Here is a 15,318-nt window from a genome sequence, read left to right as displayed (position 1 = left end):
CTCCGAAGGCAGCTGATAACTGGCAGACAGCTCTGATCCCCTCTCTGCCTCTGACACAGAGCCTTCATCCGAGCTTTCCCCAGACTCCAGGACTGGCCCATGTTCCTCCCCAACTTCCTCACTCTCCGAATTTGCTGCCAGCTCTGCTGATGGCTGGTGGGCCACAACAGGGAGCCTCTTCCCCTTTTAACACCCCAAAAGCAACAATGCAGCCAGGGCCAAGAGAACATGACTCAATACTGGACTGCCTCCTTCAACGTCTTTTAATACAAAATGCAGAGGGGACCCATGCGGCAGCCACATTCAGCTGTTCTGTTTTTTTCTTGAGAGGGGGAGACGGGAGCGAGGGCAGAAGGTGAAAGGAGGCGTCGGCCCATCCTCGGAAGCGCTCCCTACAGGAAGTGGTGGGAGGGGATCTCTCGGTGGCAGCAGAGGTTCCGCCAAACCCCCCTCCTCCCGCAACACTCCTCTGGGGACACAGGTGGACTTCAGCCAGTTCCCGCAAAAGATGACCAGCACTGCATTTTGCCAGCGGTGGCCAAAGTCCCTCCGTTGCCACTGCTGGGTCTGAGCTGGAGAAATTAGGACAAGGTCTCTTTCCCTTTGAGCACAAGGCAGCAGCACCACGGGAAGGGGACCGGGGGAGGGGGGGCTAGTGAATTAGGAACACCCCCTCCTTGAGCTTGAAAAGTGTTTGCTGCTGCATGTCATCTAGGCATCCCGAGACCTGGAATTATTCTTAGGTAATCAGTGCTGTAACAGATTCCCCCCACTCCCATCTCTGGGAGCTCAGGAGCGGCTTCGGTCCTCATGATTCCCAACGATCATCTTGCTGTAGAGCTTCTGCTGCTCCTCCTTGAAGGTGTCCTTCACCTTTTCCCTCTTTAAGCCCCCATCCCTGTGGGAAAAGAAAGACACCTTTTGGAGAAGGAACGGTCACTTTTGGCCTGAGTAGGTCAGCTATGAAACCGATATTAAGACTTATATACTGCTTCACAGTGCTTTACAGCCCTCTCTAAGAAGTTTACAGAGTCAGCCTCTTGCCCCAACAATCTGGGCCCTCATTCTACCCACCTCAGAAGGATGGAAGGCTGAGTCAAACATTGAGCTGGTGAGAATTGAACAGCCGAACAGCTAGCAGCCGGCAATCAGCAGAAGTAGCCTGCAACCCCGCATTCTAACCACTGTGCCACCGTGGCTCTTACACTTATCTCCTTCCTTTGTCCCCACCTCCAATCAATCAGTCTGGATGGCTTACCATAAGAGATCCACCAGGCCTCCCTGTCTGGCAATGGCAGATTTTACCCGGTTGGCAAACTGCACGGCATCTTCAGTAGGCTGAAAAGGAAGACAGCCAAGAGGGGTCAGTTGTTTTCAGAAAGAATCTGGGGGAAAATCTCAGCAGAGGCTCGGCTCCAGTTAACTCACCTCTCTGGTCATTGGAGGCAGGTACCAGACGCTGCAGACAATTGCCCAGCTAGTCATCATCCTGAGCAGGTAGTTCACCATGCCGTATTTGCTGCTGTTAAAAAAGGCATCTCCAAATTGGGGGTCATACTGAAGACAAAAAAATAAAGAGAGAGAGAGGGAGGGAGTAAGTGGGTGGGAGAGAAAGGCAAGATGATGAGACGATTCACCCATAATACAAGAACAGACATCTGCAAATATAGCATAACAGGATAACAAAGTTGGAAGGGAAATGGGAGAACTTCTAGACCAGCCCCAGGATGCCCTAGGCCAGGGATGAACTCAAGGTCCGTGGGCCGCATTTGCTTAGATCTGTCCATGGGGCTGCCCTGGAAACAGCAAAGGATCAGCCCGCAGTACCTCTTCCATCCCTCTGTTGATGCAGCCTAGGAGTGTGTTGGCTTTTTTGGCACCTGCTGCACACGGCTGGCTCCTATTTAAATGGTTGCCCACTAGGACTCCAAGATCCCTCTCACAGTTACTGCTATTGAACAAGGTACCACCTATATTGTATCTGTGCATTTTGTTTTTCCTGCCTAAATATAGAACCTTACTTTTTTTCCCCAATGTGTTTGCTGCTAAGCAGCAACAATGCTTACCTTGATGGCAACAGGATAAACTGTAGTGTCAATCTCAAAACTCCCTTTCTTGAACATCATCACTGAAGTGTTGTTGATACACGTGCCTATTAAGAGAAATGAAAGAATATCTCCCGTGAGACTTTCTCATAGTGGAAATAATGTCATGTTAAGAACAGGTAAGACCTCAAACCAAGAAGCCCCTGGATTGCTGACCCAATCAATCTAATTGACACTCATCTGATTTAGACTGGCATGCAGAAAGCAACCTCATACGTTTATTTGGAAACAGAACAAACTATTTTTATTATTTATTTAAAAATATTTTTATTAAAGGTGTTTTAATTTTTAAAGTTTAATTTTTAATGTTTTTAATTTTTAAAGACTTTTTTTTTGCAATTTCCTTCTATACAACATTTCCATCTTGATATACATCCATTTTAAATGTACTTCTCCCCTTTATTTCAGTTTCTCCTCGTCTATACATATGATACTATTATATACGTACATTCCTTAACTTACAATCCTTCATTCCATTTATGCAGGTTTGTTCATCTCTATCTATACATTGTTAATTCCTAACTCCTGTGTCTTCTTCATTTAGTCTTTCCTTAAGCTTTACACCGGTCCTCTAGCTGTTTTTACCACTTATTCCATACCATAAAATATTCTTTTTCCTCCTTTTCTTTTATTTCTTTTGTAAGTTTGTCCAGTGTTAGACAAGTGTTAAAGAGTGTGCAGAAATGGACAAATTTACAAAAGAACAATCTTTTAATTTACGTTGCTCATTCCAAATAGTTGTTCTCAGTTCAGAACAGGAAAATGGGAGTTGTTGCCCTCTTTTGTCATCCATCTAAGTAACAGACTCACTCATCTCTCTCAATCTGGGGCTTACCTTCAGGGAAAATAAGGATGGGCAGTTTACTTTTGTCATTAGCATGTTCCGATAACCTAAAGGAAGACACAGAAAGAGAATATATTCTTAATAAACAGAGGTCAGTGACACGGGACTGGATTCTCGGTCACCTACACGCGATCCGGTAGGACTCGGCTCCACTTCACTCTACCAAGGGAGCAAGTCACGAACTACATACCGTCTAGCCACTAGATGGCGATCCTTGACCTCAGAACGCTCAAACCAGACATGAGGACAAGCCTTCACCATGGCTCTCTGAATGACGCCCATGAGACCGCCATGGATTTGGCCCACCTGAGGAAAGAAGAGGTCAGAGGTCACTTCCCGCAGCAGTATCAGAAGAAGGTAGCTGGCCCCAAATAACAGTTTAATTCAGAATAGTTTACCATATTTTTCAGAGTATAAGACACATCTTTTTTCCTCAAAAAAGAGGCTGAAAATCTAGGTGTGTCTTATACACCGAATACAACATTTTTTTTGCCTCCCAAAGCCCCGTCTCCTTCACCAAAATGGCCGTGCATATCCTTATGGAGGCTTTCAGAGAGCTCCTGGGGGCTGGGGAGGGCAAAAATGAGCAAAAAATGGGCCATTTTTTTGCCCCCCCCCCCCTCACAGCACTCTAAAAGCCTCCATAAGGTTATGCATGCATTTTTTTTGACAAAAAACGGGCCCATTTTCAGGAGGTTTGCAGAGTGCAAAACGTTTTTTCCCCTTTTGGAAAGCTCTTTAGCTGATTGATGAGAATTACATTGATCAAGTGCTGTGCCAGCAGAAACAAAGTCTTAGGTGCTGCAGATTGTCAGCGATTTCCTTCTCCAGCACATCGATAAATACACCTGGAAACATCTACCAACCTACCTATTCTCTCTCTCTCCCTACTTATCTACTGTATTTCTCTCTCTCTCTATTTCTGTCTCTCTATAATTGCTCACAAGACACACTGTCCTACAAAACGTCTAAATATGACATCTATGGAGAGTCTCAGACATCCAAAGGTTGTCCCAAAGGTGCTTTTTTCAAGAGGCAACTGAAGAAGCTGAAGAAGCTTCTTGGGCTGAAAAATAGTTTGTCAATTAGATAAACAGAATTTGCATAAGGGTATTATTAAATATGTAAAAACATGTGATTAACAATGAAAAGCTAGCATTAAGTAATTTGATAAATGCTTGGAAGATCATGATTGATGCTAGAAGTGCATATTGAAATATTGAATAACGAAAAAAGGATGGATCATGTCTCTGAATATTAGAATGATAGGGGAAGGGGGAAAAAGGGAGGGCTAAAATAGAGATAGAAATAAGAGGGGGAAAATAGCAAAAACAGATGATAAGATGATACAACATATGGCAGAAATATGAGAAGTGGAGGATGATCCTAGAAATTACGCGTTAGTAAAACTAAAAAATGAAAATGAAATGTAATTACTAGGAATAATACTGTTATGTTTATTGGTATTGAACTGTATGACACACAGGAATCAAACCATTCACGGAAGTCACTTCCGGTTCCTGTAGGTGACGGACTGTTGTCCGCTGCTCGTCTCCCTGGTGGGCTCCATTCAGGAGCACAGGGGTCCCTGCAGGGGTCTTCTGCCGCAGGGCGGCTTGCTGGAATCCCCCCGACTCGGCGAAAGCCGGCAGGAGTGTTTCTAGCCTCGCCCCAGGAGCCGGGGAGCGGAGGGGGGGCATGAGACAGCTGCAGGCTGTCTGCCCTTTCACCGAATGGGCTCTGGGAGGAAAGAGTTAAGCAAAAGAAGAGCGGCTGAAATGCCGGTGGGGAGAGATCCACCCTAATCTCCTTAATCATTGTTAACAGATAAGCAGCAGATTATTGTAAGTTTTTGTTCAATCTATTTGAAACTGGAAGATTAGAGGGGGGTGTTTCTTTCTCTTTACCCCCCCCCCTTGGACAAAGCGGCATTTGAATTATCTCTCTATATATTGGAATGGAGAGAGAATAAAAGCTGACTTGCCACTTGTACTAACTATCTGAGAATGATTGATATTACAGCTGCAAGAGGTGACTGCTGAGCTGTTTTCTTAAAAGGAAAATTTTTTAAATGGAATTCCTTGTTCTTCTCCCTGCGAAAGGAGGAGCCAAGATGGCGCACCTCCGTCTTTGTTTTTGTACCTATAAATGAAGCCTGCCTTTTGAAATTACTTTTGGAAAAAGAAATCTCTGGTAATTGTCTTAATACCCCCTCTAAAGGTGCTCTGGACCTCTCCTGTTACGTGGTCTTCCTGATTAATTCTGACTATTTGACTTTTCCTCTTTCTGGTGTACCTCCGTGCCTTGGAACTGTGAAGGAGAACTGACTTTCTACTTTTGGAGTTGCCTGCTGCCTGGGACCGACACAGCTGCACGCTCCACTGATGCCATTCTCTTTGTAAAAGACTTATCATCTCCGAACGCAGATAAATGGGGTCCAAAAAACCTCCAACGGGCAAGTCATTCTCGGCTCCTGCCTCTGCCACCTCCAGTCCAAGCATGCAGCAGACGAAGATTACTTCAAGAAGGGATTGGAGAGAGCTCAAAAGAAACGTTTCAGGAAATTATGAGGGGGTCAAAATGAGTTGAAAAAAGAGGTGACAGATCTTAAAGATGAACTCAGAGCTGTACAACAACATTTAACAGAAAATAAACAAAGAATTGGGGTTTTGGAGGAGGGCGCAGCTGGATTGGGGGAGGAGGTCAAGGCAGTCTGGAAGGAAAATTTAGAATTGGAAAATTTTATGGCAAAAATAGAACTTGAAAGAATGTCCTTTTTTCTCAGATTCCAGAACCTACCAGAGACAGAAAGTGAAGATCTTAAGGATATTATGAGTACAATTTTAGCAGAATATATTAAGAGAAATAAAGAACAGTTGTGGTGGGATATGGATCTGGTTACAGGATTAATTCAGCATATGCCAGAACACATAATGTTCCAAGGGAGGTACATGTTAAGTTTCTTGGAGGACCACGAGGGATGAGGTGCTAGGGGCCCAAAGGGAGGGACCATTAAAATATAAAGATAATGAAATTACCACCCTAAAGCAAATTCCGAAAAAAAATAAGGGAAAAAAGGAGGAAGTATTCCTCCTTATCAAAGAAATTATACAAAAAAGGAGTTTGGTTTAGATGGCTATTGCCAGAGGGAATGTTGATTTTTTGGGAGGGAAACAGAATCAGAATTAATACAGTGGAGGAGGCTGAAGCCTTCATTAAAAAACATAGTTCTCTCCTAGAGGACGAAAATAGGGGAGGTGGTGAAAAAGGTAGTAATGTGCAAGATATGAAAGGGGGGGCTGTGGCTCCATCTGGGGACAGGGAGGAGGGAGCAATATCGAAAAGGCTCAGGTCACAAAAATAAATGTATTTGAAATACTATGATAATTGTTGATATACTAGAAAGTGACAAAGAAAGAGATGATTGAACATATGGTTGATATAATGTAAAGCAAGACTCTGTTTATGCTTATCTTTTATACGTTGTTTTTAACATTGTAAAAATTGTGAGATTTGGGGGGATTTCTAACACTAGCACGGGAACTGCCCAAAAATTTTTTCTACCCTTTTTACCTTTCCCTATAAATGTTCAAAAACCAATAAAATTCTTTAAAAAAGAAAAAGGAATCAAACAATTCACGCAACAAGATGCATAAAAATAGAAAATAAAAAAACTTTATTAAAAAAAAAAGCATCTCTTGGATGAGAAGCCAAACGTGTTCAAAGAAAACCATAAAGTTCAGTTGCCTCTTGAAAAAGCACCTTTGGGTCTCAATATTATGGAGCCTGATATATATTGGGGAACTGGAAACTCTACAGAGGATGGGCTATCTCCAAAGATGCAGGCCACTGCAGTGATGGAGGAAAATAATTGTTGATTTCAAGGAATGTGCTGGTAGATGACCACAACAGACTATACCAAAGCCTGACTTTCTCCAGCAGACAATTAGAGATCTGCTTAGCATCCTCAGGTTGTGTCATGCCATGACTCTGAAATGGAAGATGAACAGCCGACAGAGACCTGGCTCTGTTGGCTGACGCCTCCTAGGTAGAGGCAGTTATTTCTCTCTCTGGCACACTTGAGAATATATCTGCTGAACAAAACTCCACATTGGCGACAGGAAGGGCATCTGGCCATTAAAACATCCTGCTTGCACCATTCATTTGCCCAGACTCTACCCTGCAAAGGGTTATGGGGTCGTTAAATGAAGATGATGATATAATGCAATTTATTCTGCTCCAACTGGGAATTTGTAAAGGAAATATAAAATGGGACGAGGTCCAACACATACAACCCCACCCACACATGAAGACTTACAATATAATACAGTAGCAGAGTTGGAAGGGACCTTGGAGGTCTTCTAGTCCAACCCCCTGCTTAGGCAGGAAACCCTACACTACTTCAGACAAATGGTTATCCAACATCATCTTAAAAACTTCCAGTGTTGGAGCATTCACAACTTCTGGAGGCAAGTTCTTCCACTGATTAATTGTTCTGTTCTGTCAGGAATTTTCTCATTAATTCTAAGTTGCTTCTCTCCTTGATTAGTTTCCACCCGTTGGTGGAAACTAATCAACTAACTTGATGTCCTTACCATTGCATAGTAGCCATCGCTGGCCAGAATGATGACATCAATTGGAGATGTATGATTAGCCACACAGATTCCTCCATTGCGGGGCCTATTTTCCCTAAGATTAGGAAGGAAAAAAGAGATTACATGAAAAAGTGAAGCAGATGCTCAACTGACTCAAGAGTAAGGCAGACAGCTTATCTGCATGTATCCTTCGCTCCCTGTTCCCCACTCCTAATGGATAAGAGGCCAGAAGTGGGGAACTATTTCCCTTTTATGACTTGTGGACTTCAGCACGCAGAATTCCTGAGCCAGGCGGACTCAGGAATTCTGGGAGTTGAAGTCCACAAGTCATAAAGAGGCCTTAGTCCCCCACCTCTGCTCCAGGCCTTGCCCCACAGACCAGGGCAGTAGATGCTTCAAATACAAACACACACCCCTCCAAACTTATATGAGACCCCCAAAGTACTGTGGCAAAAAAAAAGCTCCATAAATGAACAATTGCCTAGATAAATTGTACCAAAAGTATAATTGCATTTCATTCTCCATGGCTTTTAGCAACCTTTCTTCATTTTTTTTGCTATTGATGAGGAAAATGTATCCCTCAAGCAACAGAAATCCTATCGAGCCATCCTTCTGGGATTTTTCTTTTGACAGAATAAGAGACTTCGTTCACAAACGTTAAGCCTACCATCTCAGCTATAGCATTCAGTAATAAAAAGCTGGCTGGGTAATTTTGGGCCACTCTCTCTCAGCCCAACCTACTACAGATGACTGCCATGGTGGGGAAAATAGGAGAAGTGTATTCACCCCCTTGAGTTACTTATAGAATAATACAGTTGAGATAAACATCAAATAAATAAATAAGCAAACGAACAAATAAACAAACACTTGCTAAATGTTTAGAATGCTTATATATTGTGCAGGAATTAGAGGGAAAAAAAGACTACGAATGTCTGTATTAAAACAGAGATGGTTTTCAACTATAAGTATGATCATCTATAAAATGTAAATAGGCCAAGATATAAGAATACATAAGATATAAGAAAGCCCAGTTTAAACTATTGGTTATACTATTGCAATTATATTTAATACAAGTGTTATCATATTATAGTTACTGTTATGAGTTCATGTGTTAATATTTACCATGATTTTTTTTAATCTGGTCTTTGTCTGCGTAACTGACTTTGTCTGCGTAACTGATATTCGTACACTGCATTCAAAAATGTTTATCAATAAAAGTATATTTTAAAAAAGGAATACTTATATATGAAATCCTTAGCCAGTTCTACATTTTGCCTATGCTGCCTTCCTAAGTAATCATGGTACATAGAAAATTTTGTTCTCTTTCTTTGTACAAAATATCTCACAAACTTCCTCCCAGCCCTCACCATACCGATGATGATAGGTGATGATAGCTGTAAGAGCTCGTATGCAGATCCGATAGCACATCAGGTGCACGTGCTTGCTGAGGAAATCTTTGTACCTAAAGAGAAGAAGGACCATGTTGTTATCCCATCTCAGTGTATAATTGAACCCAAGTGCTGACATGCTAATCATTTATATCATTACTCTCTTGCCTTCCCCAAACAATGCTTGCAAACCTCAAGGAAAAAAATAGAATAAAAAAACAAGAATGCATTCAAGTTTACATGATGCCAATCACAAAATTAGGCAGGTTAATTCCCAATGAGGAAAGGCCATAATTTAGAACAGGTGATATGTGTAAGAGGGGGCTGCGAGCATTTGTCTTCAAAGCATTTTGGGATAGGAAATGGAGACTCCAAATATTGTTCCCTTCTCTTACATACATGTGCTTTGATCACTTACCTTCCCTAAGGTAAAGGTTCCCCTCACACATATGTGCTAGCCATTCCCAACTCTAGGGGGTAGTGCTCATCTCCGTTTCAAAGCTGAAGAGCCAGCACTGTCCAAAGATGTCTCCGTGGTCATGTGGCCGGCATGATTAAATGCTGAAGGCGCATGGAATGCTGTTACCTTCCCACCAAAGGTGATCCTTTTTTTCCCTACTTGCCTTCTTTTACCTGCTTTCGAACTGCTAGGTTGGCAGATGCTGGGACAAGGAACGGGAGCTTAGTCCGTTATGTGGTGCTAGGGATTCGAACCACCGACCTTTGTGATAGGCAAGCTCAGCATCTTAGCCACTGAGCCACTTTACAGGGACCTTCCCTACCGGTTAGCAAATGTGAGCGTATGTGTGTCTGCACATGCGCTCAGTCACATCCACCTCTGTGCTCAACCTTCCATGCATGCACTTTGGCTTAAAAAGGGCCTAAATAGGATGCCATAGAGCTGAGGTGGGTGGGCGGGACCACCCACAATTTCTGCTACTGGTTTGGGCGAACTGCACCTCTGGCATAGAGACACGCGAAAAGGATGGAAGTTGCAAAGTAATGGTGCAACACAGCTGTTGTCCTTTTGACTTCCATACTCTACCATTGCTTCCAATTTTAATAATGGAGAATATTTCTAGCTTAGGGTTGAAATGAGCGGTCCTTGGTGCTCTCTGAGTTCACCGGTTTCCTTGCAGGCTGTTTTCACCAGCACTGCAGAACGTTATCTAGTTTGGGTGATGAAATGTCTACCAGAAAACCACCAGAGAGCACTGAAGACCCCTCGCTCCCGATTTCTTACAAGAAGCCACTCTTTGGGATTACCCACTGCGTAGCAGGATCCTTCCATCTGTTGCAATAATTGGCCAATTTCCAAGTCAGACTCGAGACGGAGAGCTTCCTCTCAAATCGGCTTGTAAATTTGAGCTGTGTAAACGCCAAGAGCTTAGGACAGGCTTCCCTTAAGATGTTATCCAACAAGTAGTAAAGTCAGCCTTTGGAAATGTACCCGGAGAATCCAGCCTTTTTACAGAATGATCTATCACTCCATTCAAATCTTCTTTTTCGTGTGCCCTCAAGTCATTCTTGACTCTCTGGCGACTGCCTTGGCTAAGTCCAAGCTGTTTTCTTGGCCAGATTTTGGAAGCGGTTTGCCTGGGTTCTTCTTCCCACACCTAACCGTCTCTCTAACCCTCCTGTTAAGTTTCTTTAACGCTTTCTCAAGAATCTGAGGAAAGCCTCCCACGTAATGGAAAAGGCATGCCAGAGAAGGTGTTCCACTTGTTTCAACTCTTGGCTCAGTTGGGTAGAGAAGGACAGGAGATTTTGTCTTTGTTGCTGAAGGACAATCCACATGATGGAGATGACAACCACTCGATGTGTAAGAGGGGATCAACCGCTTCACGACCCCAACAACTGATTTCTTTTAGAGGTTTAGGTTCCCCCTTTTCAGACGGTGAACGTCATGTAATCTGCTGCTAAGGACTCACCTTCCATTGGGTAAGAATCCCACCATGGTAGTGCCTGATATCAAAAGGCTAATACCAGTAAAAGCCAAGGCAACCCTACAAGGGGAAAAAAAGGGAGGGAGAACAAGGTATTAAGGTACAATTTCACAGCATTCAGATCACAACAAGATAGCAAGCTGTACTTCTGTTAAAACCTTTTGAACTGGGGGCTGACCAACGGAAGGATTTTTCTACTCTTGGGACGGATGTACAGGTAGTCCTCGACTTACGACCACAATTGAGCGCAAAATTTATGTTGCTAAGCGAGACATTCGTTAAACGAGTTTTGCCCCCATTTTACGACCCTTCTTGCCACGGTAGTGAAGTGAATCGCTGCAGCTGTTCAATTAGTAACGGGGTTGTTAAGTGAATCTGGCTTCCCCACTGACTTTTCCTTGCCAGAAGGTTAACCCAAGAAGCTACAACCGTCGTAAATGTGAGACAGTTGTCAGGCCTTTTAATCTCGACCACGTGAGCAAGGAGATGCGGCAACAGTCATGTGAAAAACAGTCGTAAGTCACTGTTTTTTCAGTGCCATCGTAACTTTGAACAGTCACTAAATGGACAACCTGTACCATTAGGGTTTTACTATAGGGTGTCAACCTTAAAGCTGACCAGACCGAAGCCATTTTGACCGCTTTAGTGTTGCCATACTGGAGCTGGGGGTTAGGGAGGGGGGATTTGAGATAGAGGGGATTCTGTAGCCAAAACGAAATATTCTCTCTTGGGAACCAAGGTCATTCTCAATCTGCTTAGAGGAAGGAGGAGTGATGTTACCAGGCAACCAGACAGCATTGTGATTGGACCATGTGACTGATCGTTTTGGGAAAATGCAACTTTTACTTTTAGTTAGGTGAAAACCATGGAAGTCTTGAGAATTGGTTTTCACTAGATCTGTGCCAATATGATATTTCCATTAAAGCTATTCTTTGAGGTGTCTACCTGCCTTGGAGTTTTGCTCGATATGGAATTATTACTTGGAACCCTGACCTAGGGATTGTCCAGGAGAAGCAATAAGGTGTCCCATCTTCCTCCTGGCTGTCCAATGAGAAGCCCGAGCCCGTCCTGGCCCATACCTGAGTGGCAGCAAGAAGCAGTAGCGGACCAGGAAGCCCACCCCCCACAAGATGGTGAGGCGCAGACTGATGTAGTGGAAGTTGTAGTTGGTTCTGCTCAGCAGGTTCCAGGACTCCAGCTCTTCTGCGGAGAAACGCTTGGTCACCTCGTCGTCCATAATGCTCTCCACACCTTTGCGGCAGAAGTAGAAGATGTCGGACAGCTCAAACTCGGGGGCATCCAGGGTCTTGTTGCTGGAGCTCCTGCGGTTCTCCTTGATCTCCTCTTCCAACGAAGTGGGCTCTTTGGCAATAATTCCTGCAATAAGACACAAGCCTTTTCCAGCCCAAACAGTAGAAGAAGCGGTGCCTGACGCACACACATACCCCTCTTAAGAAAAGGCACCTGGGCCCTCTTACCGTTGACACAGGGCTTATAAACGGGGTGGTTCATCTCTTTGGCGCCCCGCTCAATCCTTAAGGTTGCCCACTGCAAGACATAAGGAGAAAGAAGAAGTGAGATCCTTCAGAGCCAGATGTGAAATCTATTTCTTTGAACTAGGGTGCTGGCTATGTGTCCAGAGGATAAGGAGCGACAAGTTTAAGGAAGCGATTGGAAGCTGGCAACTAACACAATGCCTTAGTTTTATCCTTGGGTAGACAAGCAGAAGCATATAACACACAGACAGAAACTGAGCAACATGTTATATGCAGTACAATGCAGTGAGCCATGTACATATCTGTACATTGGGGAAACAAAACATCAATTTCACAAATACATGATGCAACATAGGAGAACAAACCCATCAGGACTAGATTCAGCAGTCCATCTGCATTTAAAAGACACAGGCCATTCTTTTGAAGACAACAAACTCCATATTTTGGTTTGAAAGAGGGGTCAAAGAAGCCATCTCTGTCCAAATTGAACAGCCTTCCCTCAACAGAAGAGGAAGGAAACAATATCATCAATCTCCAGCCTACAACACAGTCCTTTCAGCGGTTCCAAAAAGGCTCCACACCCATTTATACCACTCAGGTGACTCTGAGGACACAGATAAACCTCCAGTGGTCTCAAAAACCCTCTAAAACAGGAGTGTCAAACTCGATTTAATTGAGGACCGCATCAAGTTTGCGTTTGAGTTCTGGGGGCCAGGGTGGGCGTGGTCAGCATGATGTCATTTGTGTTGGGTACTGTGGTGGCCCGAGCACTCTGCCAATGAAAATGGACCCCCAAGCTCAATTTTCGGCTGCGACAGCCTTCTGCAACCCTCTGCCAGCAAAAACAGGGAGCCATATGTGGCCCTCATGAGCTCTACTGCAATACCCTCCTGCAATCGAAAATGTAGCTCAGGAGGGCCGAATGTGGCCCTCCTGAGCTCCATTTTCGCTGGCAGAGGCACCGCTGGTCAGACCTTCGTTATTCTCAGGGTGGCCCCGTGGGCCAGATCCAAGCACCCCGTAGGTCGGAACTGACTCCTGGGCCTTGGGTTTGACACCCCTGGTATAAAAGAATGCAAATTACCAGCTATCTGCAAGGAATATAAATCCTTCCATCCTCTCCCTCCCCCCATCCAGTCAGAAGTGAAGAAGCTTCTTGGATGAGAAGCGAAACATCTTCAAAGAAAAACCAGAAAGTCCAGTTGCCTCTTGAAAAAAGCACCTTTGGGGACAGCAGAATGACCATTGTCTTACCTGAAAGGTCCTTTTCAGGGCGCTGCAACGGAGAGTCCAAAGAAGGGTTAAACACAGCCAATCTGCCCAGAACTGAATTGAAACTTTAAGCCACGCCTCTGGTGCCGACTCTCCTCAGATTTATTCAATGAAGACGTGGAACAGTTGTGCGCTGAAACTTCAACTGGAAGTCTAATATGGAACAAGTCAAAAATAGTCCAACAACAATAACAGAAACAACAAACAACACTGTGACTTCACAAACACCAGCGGAGAATAGACCCCAGGGCGGGGTGGACTCTCCGTTGCAGCGCCCTGAAAAGGACCTTTCAGGTAAGACAATGGTCATTTTCCAGGGCGCTGCTCTGGAGAGTCCAAAGAAGGGACATGCCCAAGCTAACTGTCACTAGGGCGGGAAGGCTCAGCCATCAGGGTCGCTCCGCTGGTATGGATGCCCTGAAGAACACGCCTCCCAAAGGCCCCTTCCGCCAATGCAAAACTGTCCAGTTTGTAATTTCGGACAAATGGAGACAGAGAAGTCCAGGTGGCCGCCTTGCAGATCTCTTCAATCGGTGCCTGTGTAGACCAGGTAGCTGTGGTGGCGGCGCTTCTAGTCGAATGTGCTGTGATATTGCGAGGCACAGGAACGGACTGTAAAACGTGGGCAAGCGCAATGCAGGCTCGCAGCCATCCGCCGATGGTAGATGAAGAGACCTTCTTGCCTTGAGAAGCTGGTTGAAAGGAGACGAATAGAGATTCGGATTTCCGAAAACTGGCCGTGCGCTTGATGTATCTGCGAATAGTCCTGCGCACATCCAGCATGTGCCAGCGCTTTTCCCTCGGGTGCCGAGGATGCGGACAAAAATCCGGAAGGACCACCTCCTGCGCCCGATGAAACCAGGAATTGACCTTCGGAATGAAGGAAGGGTCCAGCCTCAGGATTACTCTGTCGTTACGAATGAGACACAAGTCCTCTCTGACTGACAAGGCAGCCAGTTCCGATATGCGACGAGCAGACGTGATAGCGACCAGAAAAACCGTCTTGAATGTGAGGTGTCTGAGACTGGCCGTCTTAATGGGCTCAAACGGGGGCCCGATGAGGGACCGCAACACTACATTGAGATCCCAAGATGGGTATCTGTGGACCACTGGGGGTCTCAGGTTGGTCGCTCCCCTGAGGAAACTGCGGATGGTCGGATTCCGGCCAAGAGATGCGTAGCCCTCAACTGAGAGGATGGTTGACAGGGCTGCCGCCTGGCGCCTCAGGGTGTTAGGTGCCAGGCCCTTGTCCAAACCTTCCTGCAGGAAGTCCAGGATGACAGGAACCGAAGCAAGGGGCGCAGACGTACCATGAGCCGTGCACCAGCTGGCGAAGGATTTCCAAGTGGCGTCGTAGATGCGCGTCGTGGACTGCCGTCGTGACGCTTGGATGGTGCCAATCACCTTGTCTGACAACTTGCCTCTGCTTAGGAGATCCCTCTCAAGTGCCAGACGGCCAGCTGCAGCCACTGGGGTTCTGGATGTTGAAGGGCCCCCTGGCTGAGAGAGATGTCCTGTGGAGGAATCCGCCACGGTGGTGTGATCGAAAGACTCACCAAGTCTGCAAACCAGGTTCTCCTGGGCCAGTACGGTGCTACCAGCAGCACCTCCGCCTCCTCTGCTAGGATCTTCCTGATGACTCTGGGAAGAAGAGGTAGCGGGGGAAAAGCGT

At 45.2% G+C, this 15,318-nt stretch overlaps 1 protein-coding gene across 1 annotated transcript in view; it reads right to left on the bottom strand.

The window, feature by feature from the left end:
- Window positions 1–245: 245 nt before the first annotated feature.
- GPAT4 (glycerol-3-phosphate acyltransferase 4) overlaps window positions 246–15,318 on the bottom strand; it is a 63,932-nt gene continuing 48,859 nt past the window's right edge. The window contains exons 3-13 of the mRNA XM_081961061.1: window positions 12,357–12,426; window positions 11,958–12,255; window positions 10,864–10,938; window positions 8,917–9,006; window positions 7,545–7,638; window positions 3,140–3,255; window positions 2,941–2,996; window positions 2,067–2,152; window positions 1,429–1,557; window positions 1,259–1,338; window positions 246–898 (exon numbers count right to left, since the gene is read on the bottom strand). Coding sequence (XP_081817187.1) covers window positions 790–898; window positions 1,259–1,338; window positions 1,429–1,557; window positions 2,067–2,152; window positions 2,941–2,996; window positions 3,140–3,255; window positions 7,545–7,638; window positions 8,917–9,006; window positions 10,864–10,938; window positions 11,958–12,255; window positions 12,357–12,426 — 1,203 coding nt within the window. The 3' untranslated portion in view covers window positions 246–789. The remainder of the gene's footprint in view (window positions 899–1,258; window positions 1,339–1,428; window positions 1,558–2,066; window positions 2,153–2,940; window positions 2,997–3,139; window positions 3,256–7,544; window positions 7,639–8,916; window positions 9,007–10,863; window positions 10,939–11,957; window positions 12,256–12,356; window positions 12,427–15,318) is intronic.

The sequence above is a fragment of the Natrix helvetica genome (genome assembly GCF_964273705.1).
Source record: "Natrix helvetica genome assembly, chromosome: 8".
Classification (NCBI taxonomy): domain Eukaryota; kingdom Metazoa; phylum Chordata; class Lepidosauria; order Squamata; family Natricidae; genus Natrix; species Natrix helvetica.
The sequence above is the reverse complement of the archived record's forward strand: the minus strand, read 5'-3'. Positions and strand labels throughout refer to the sequence as shown.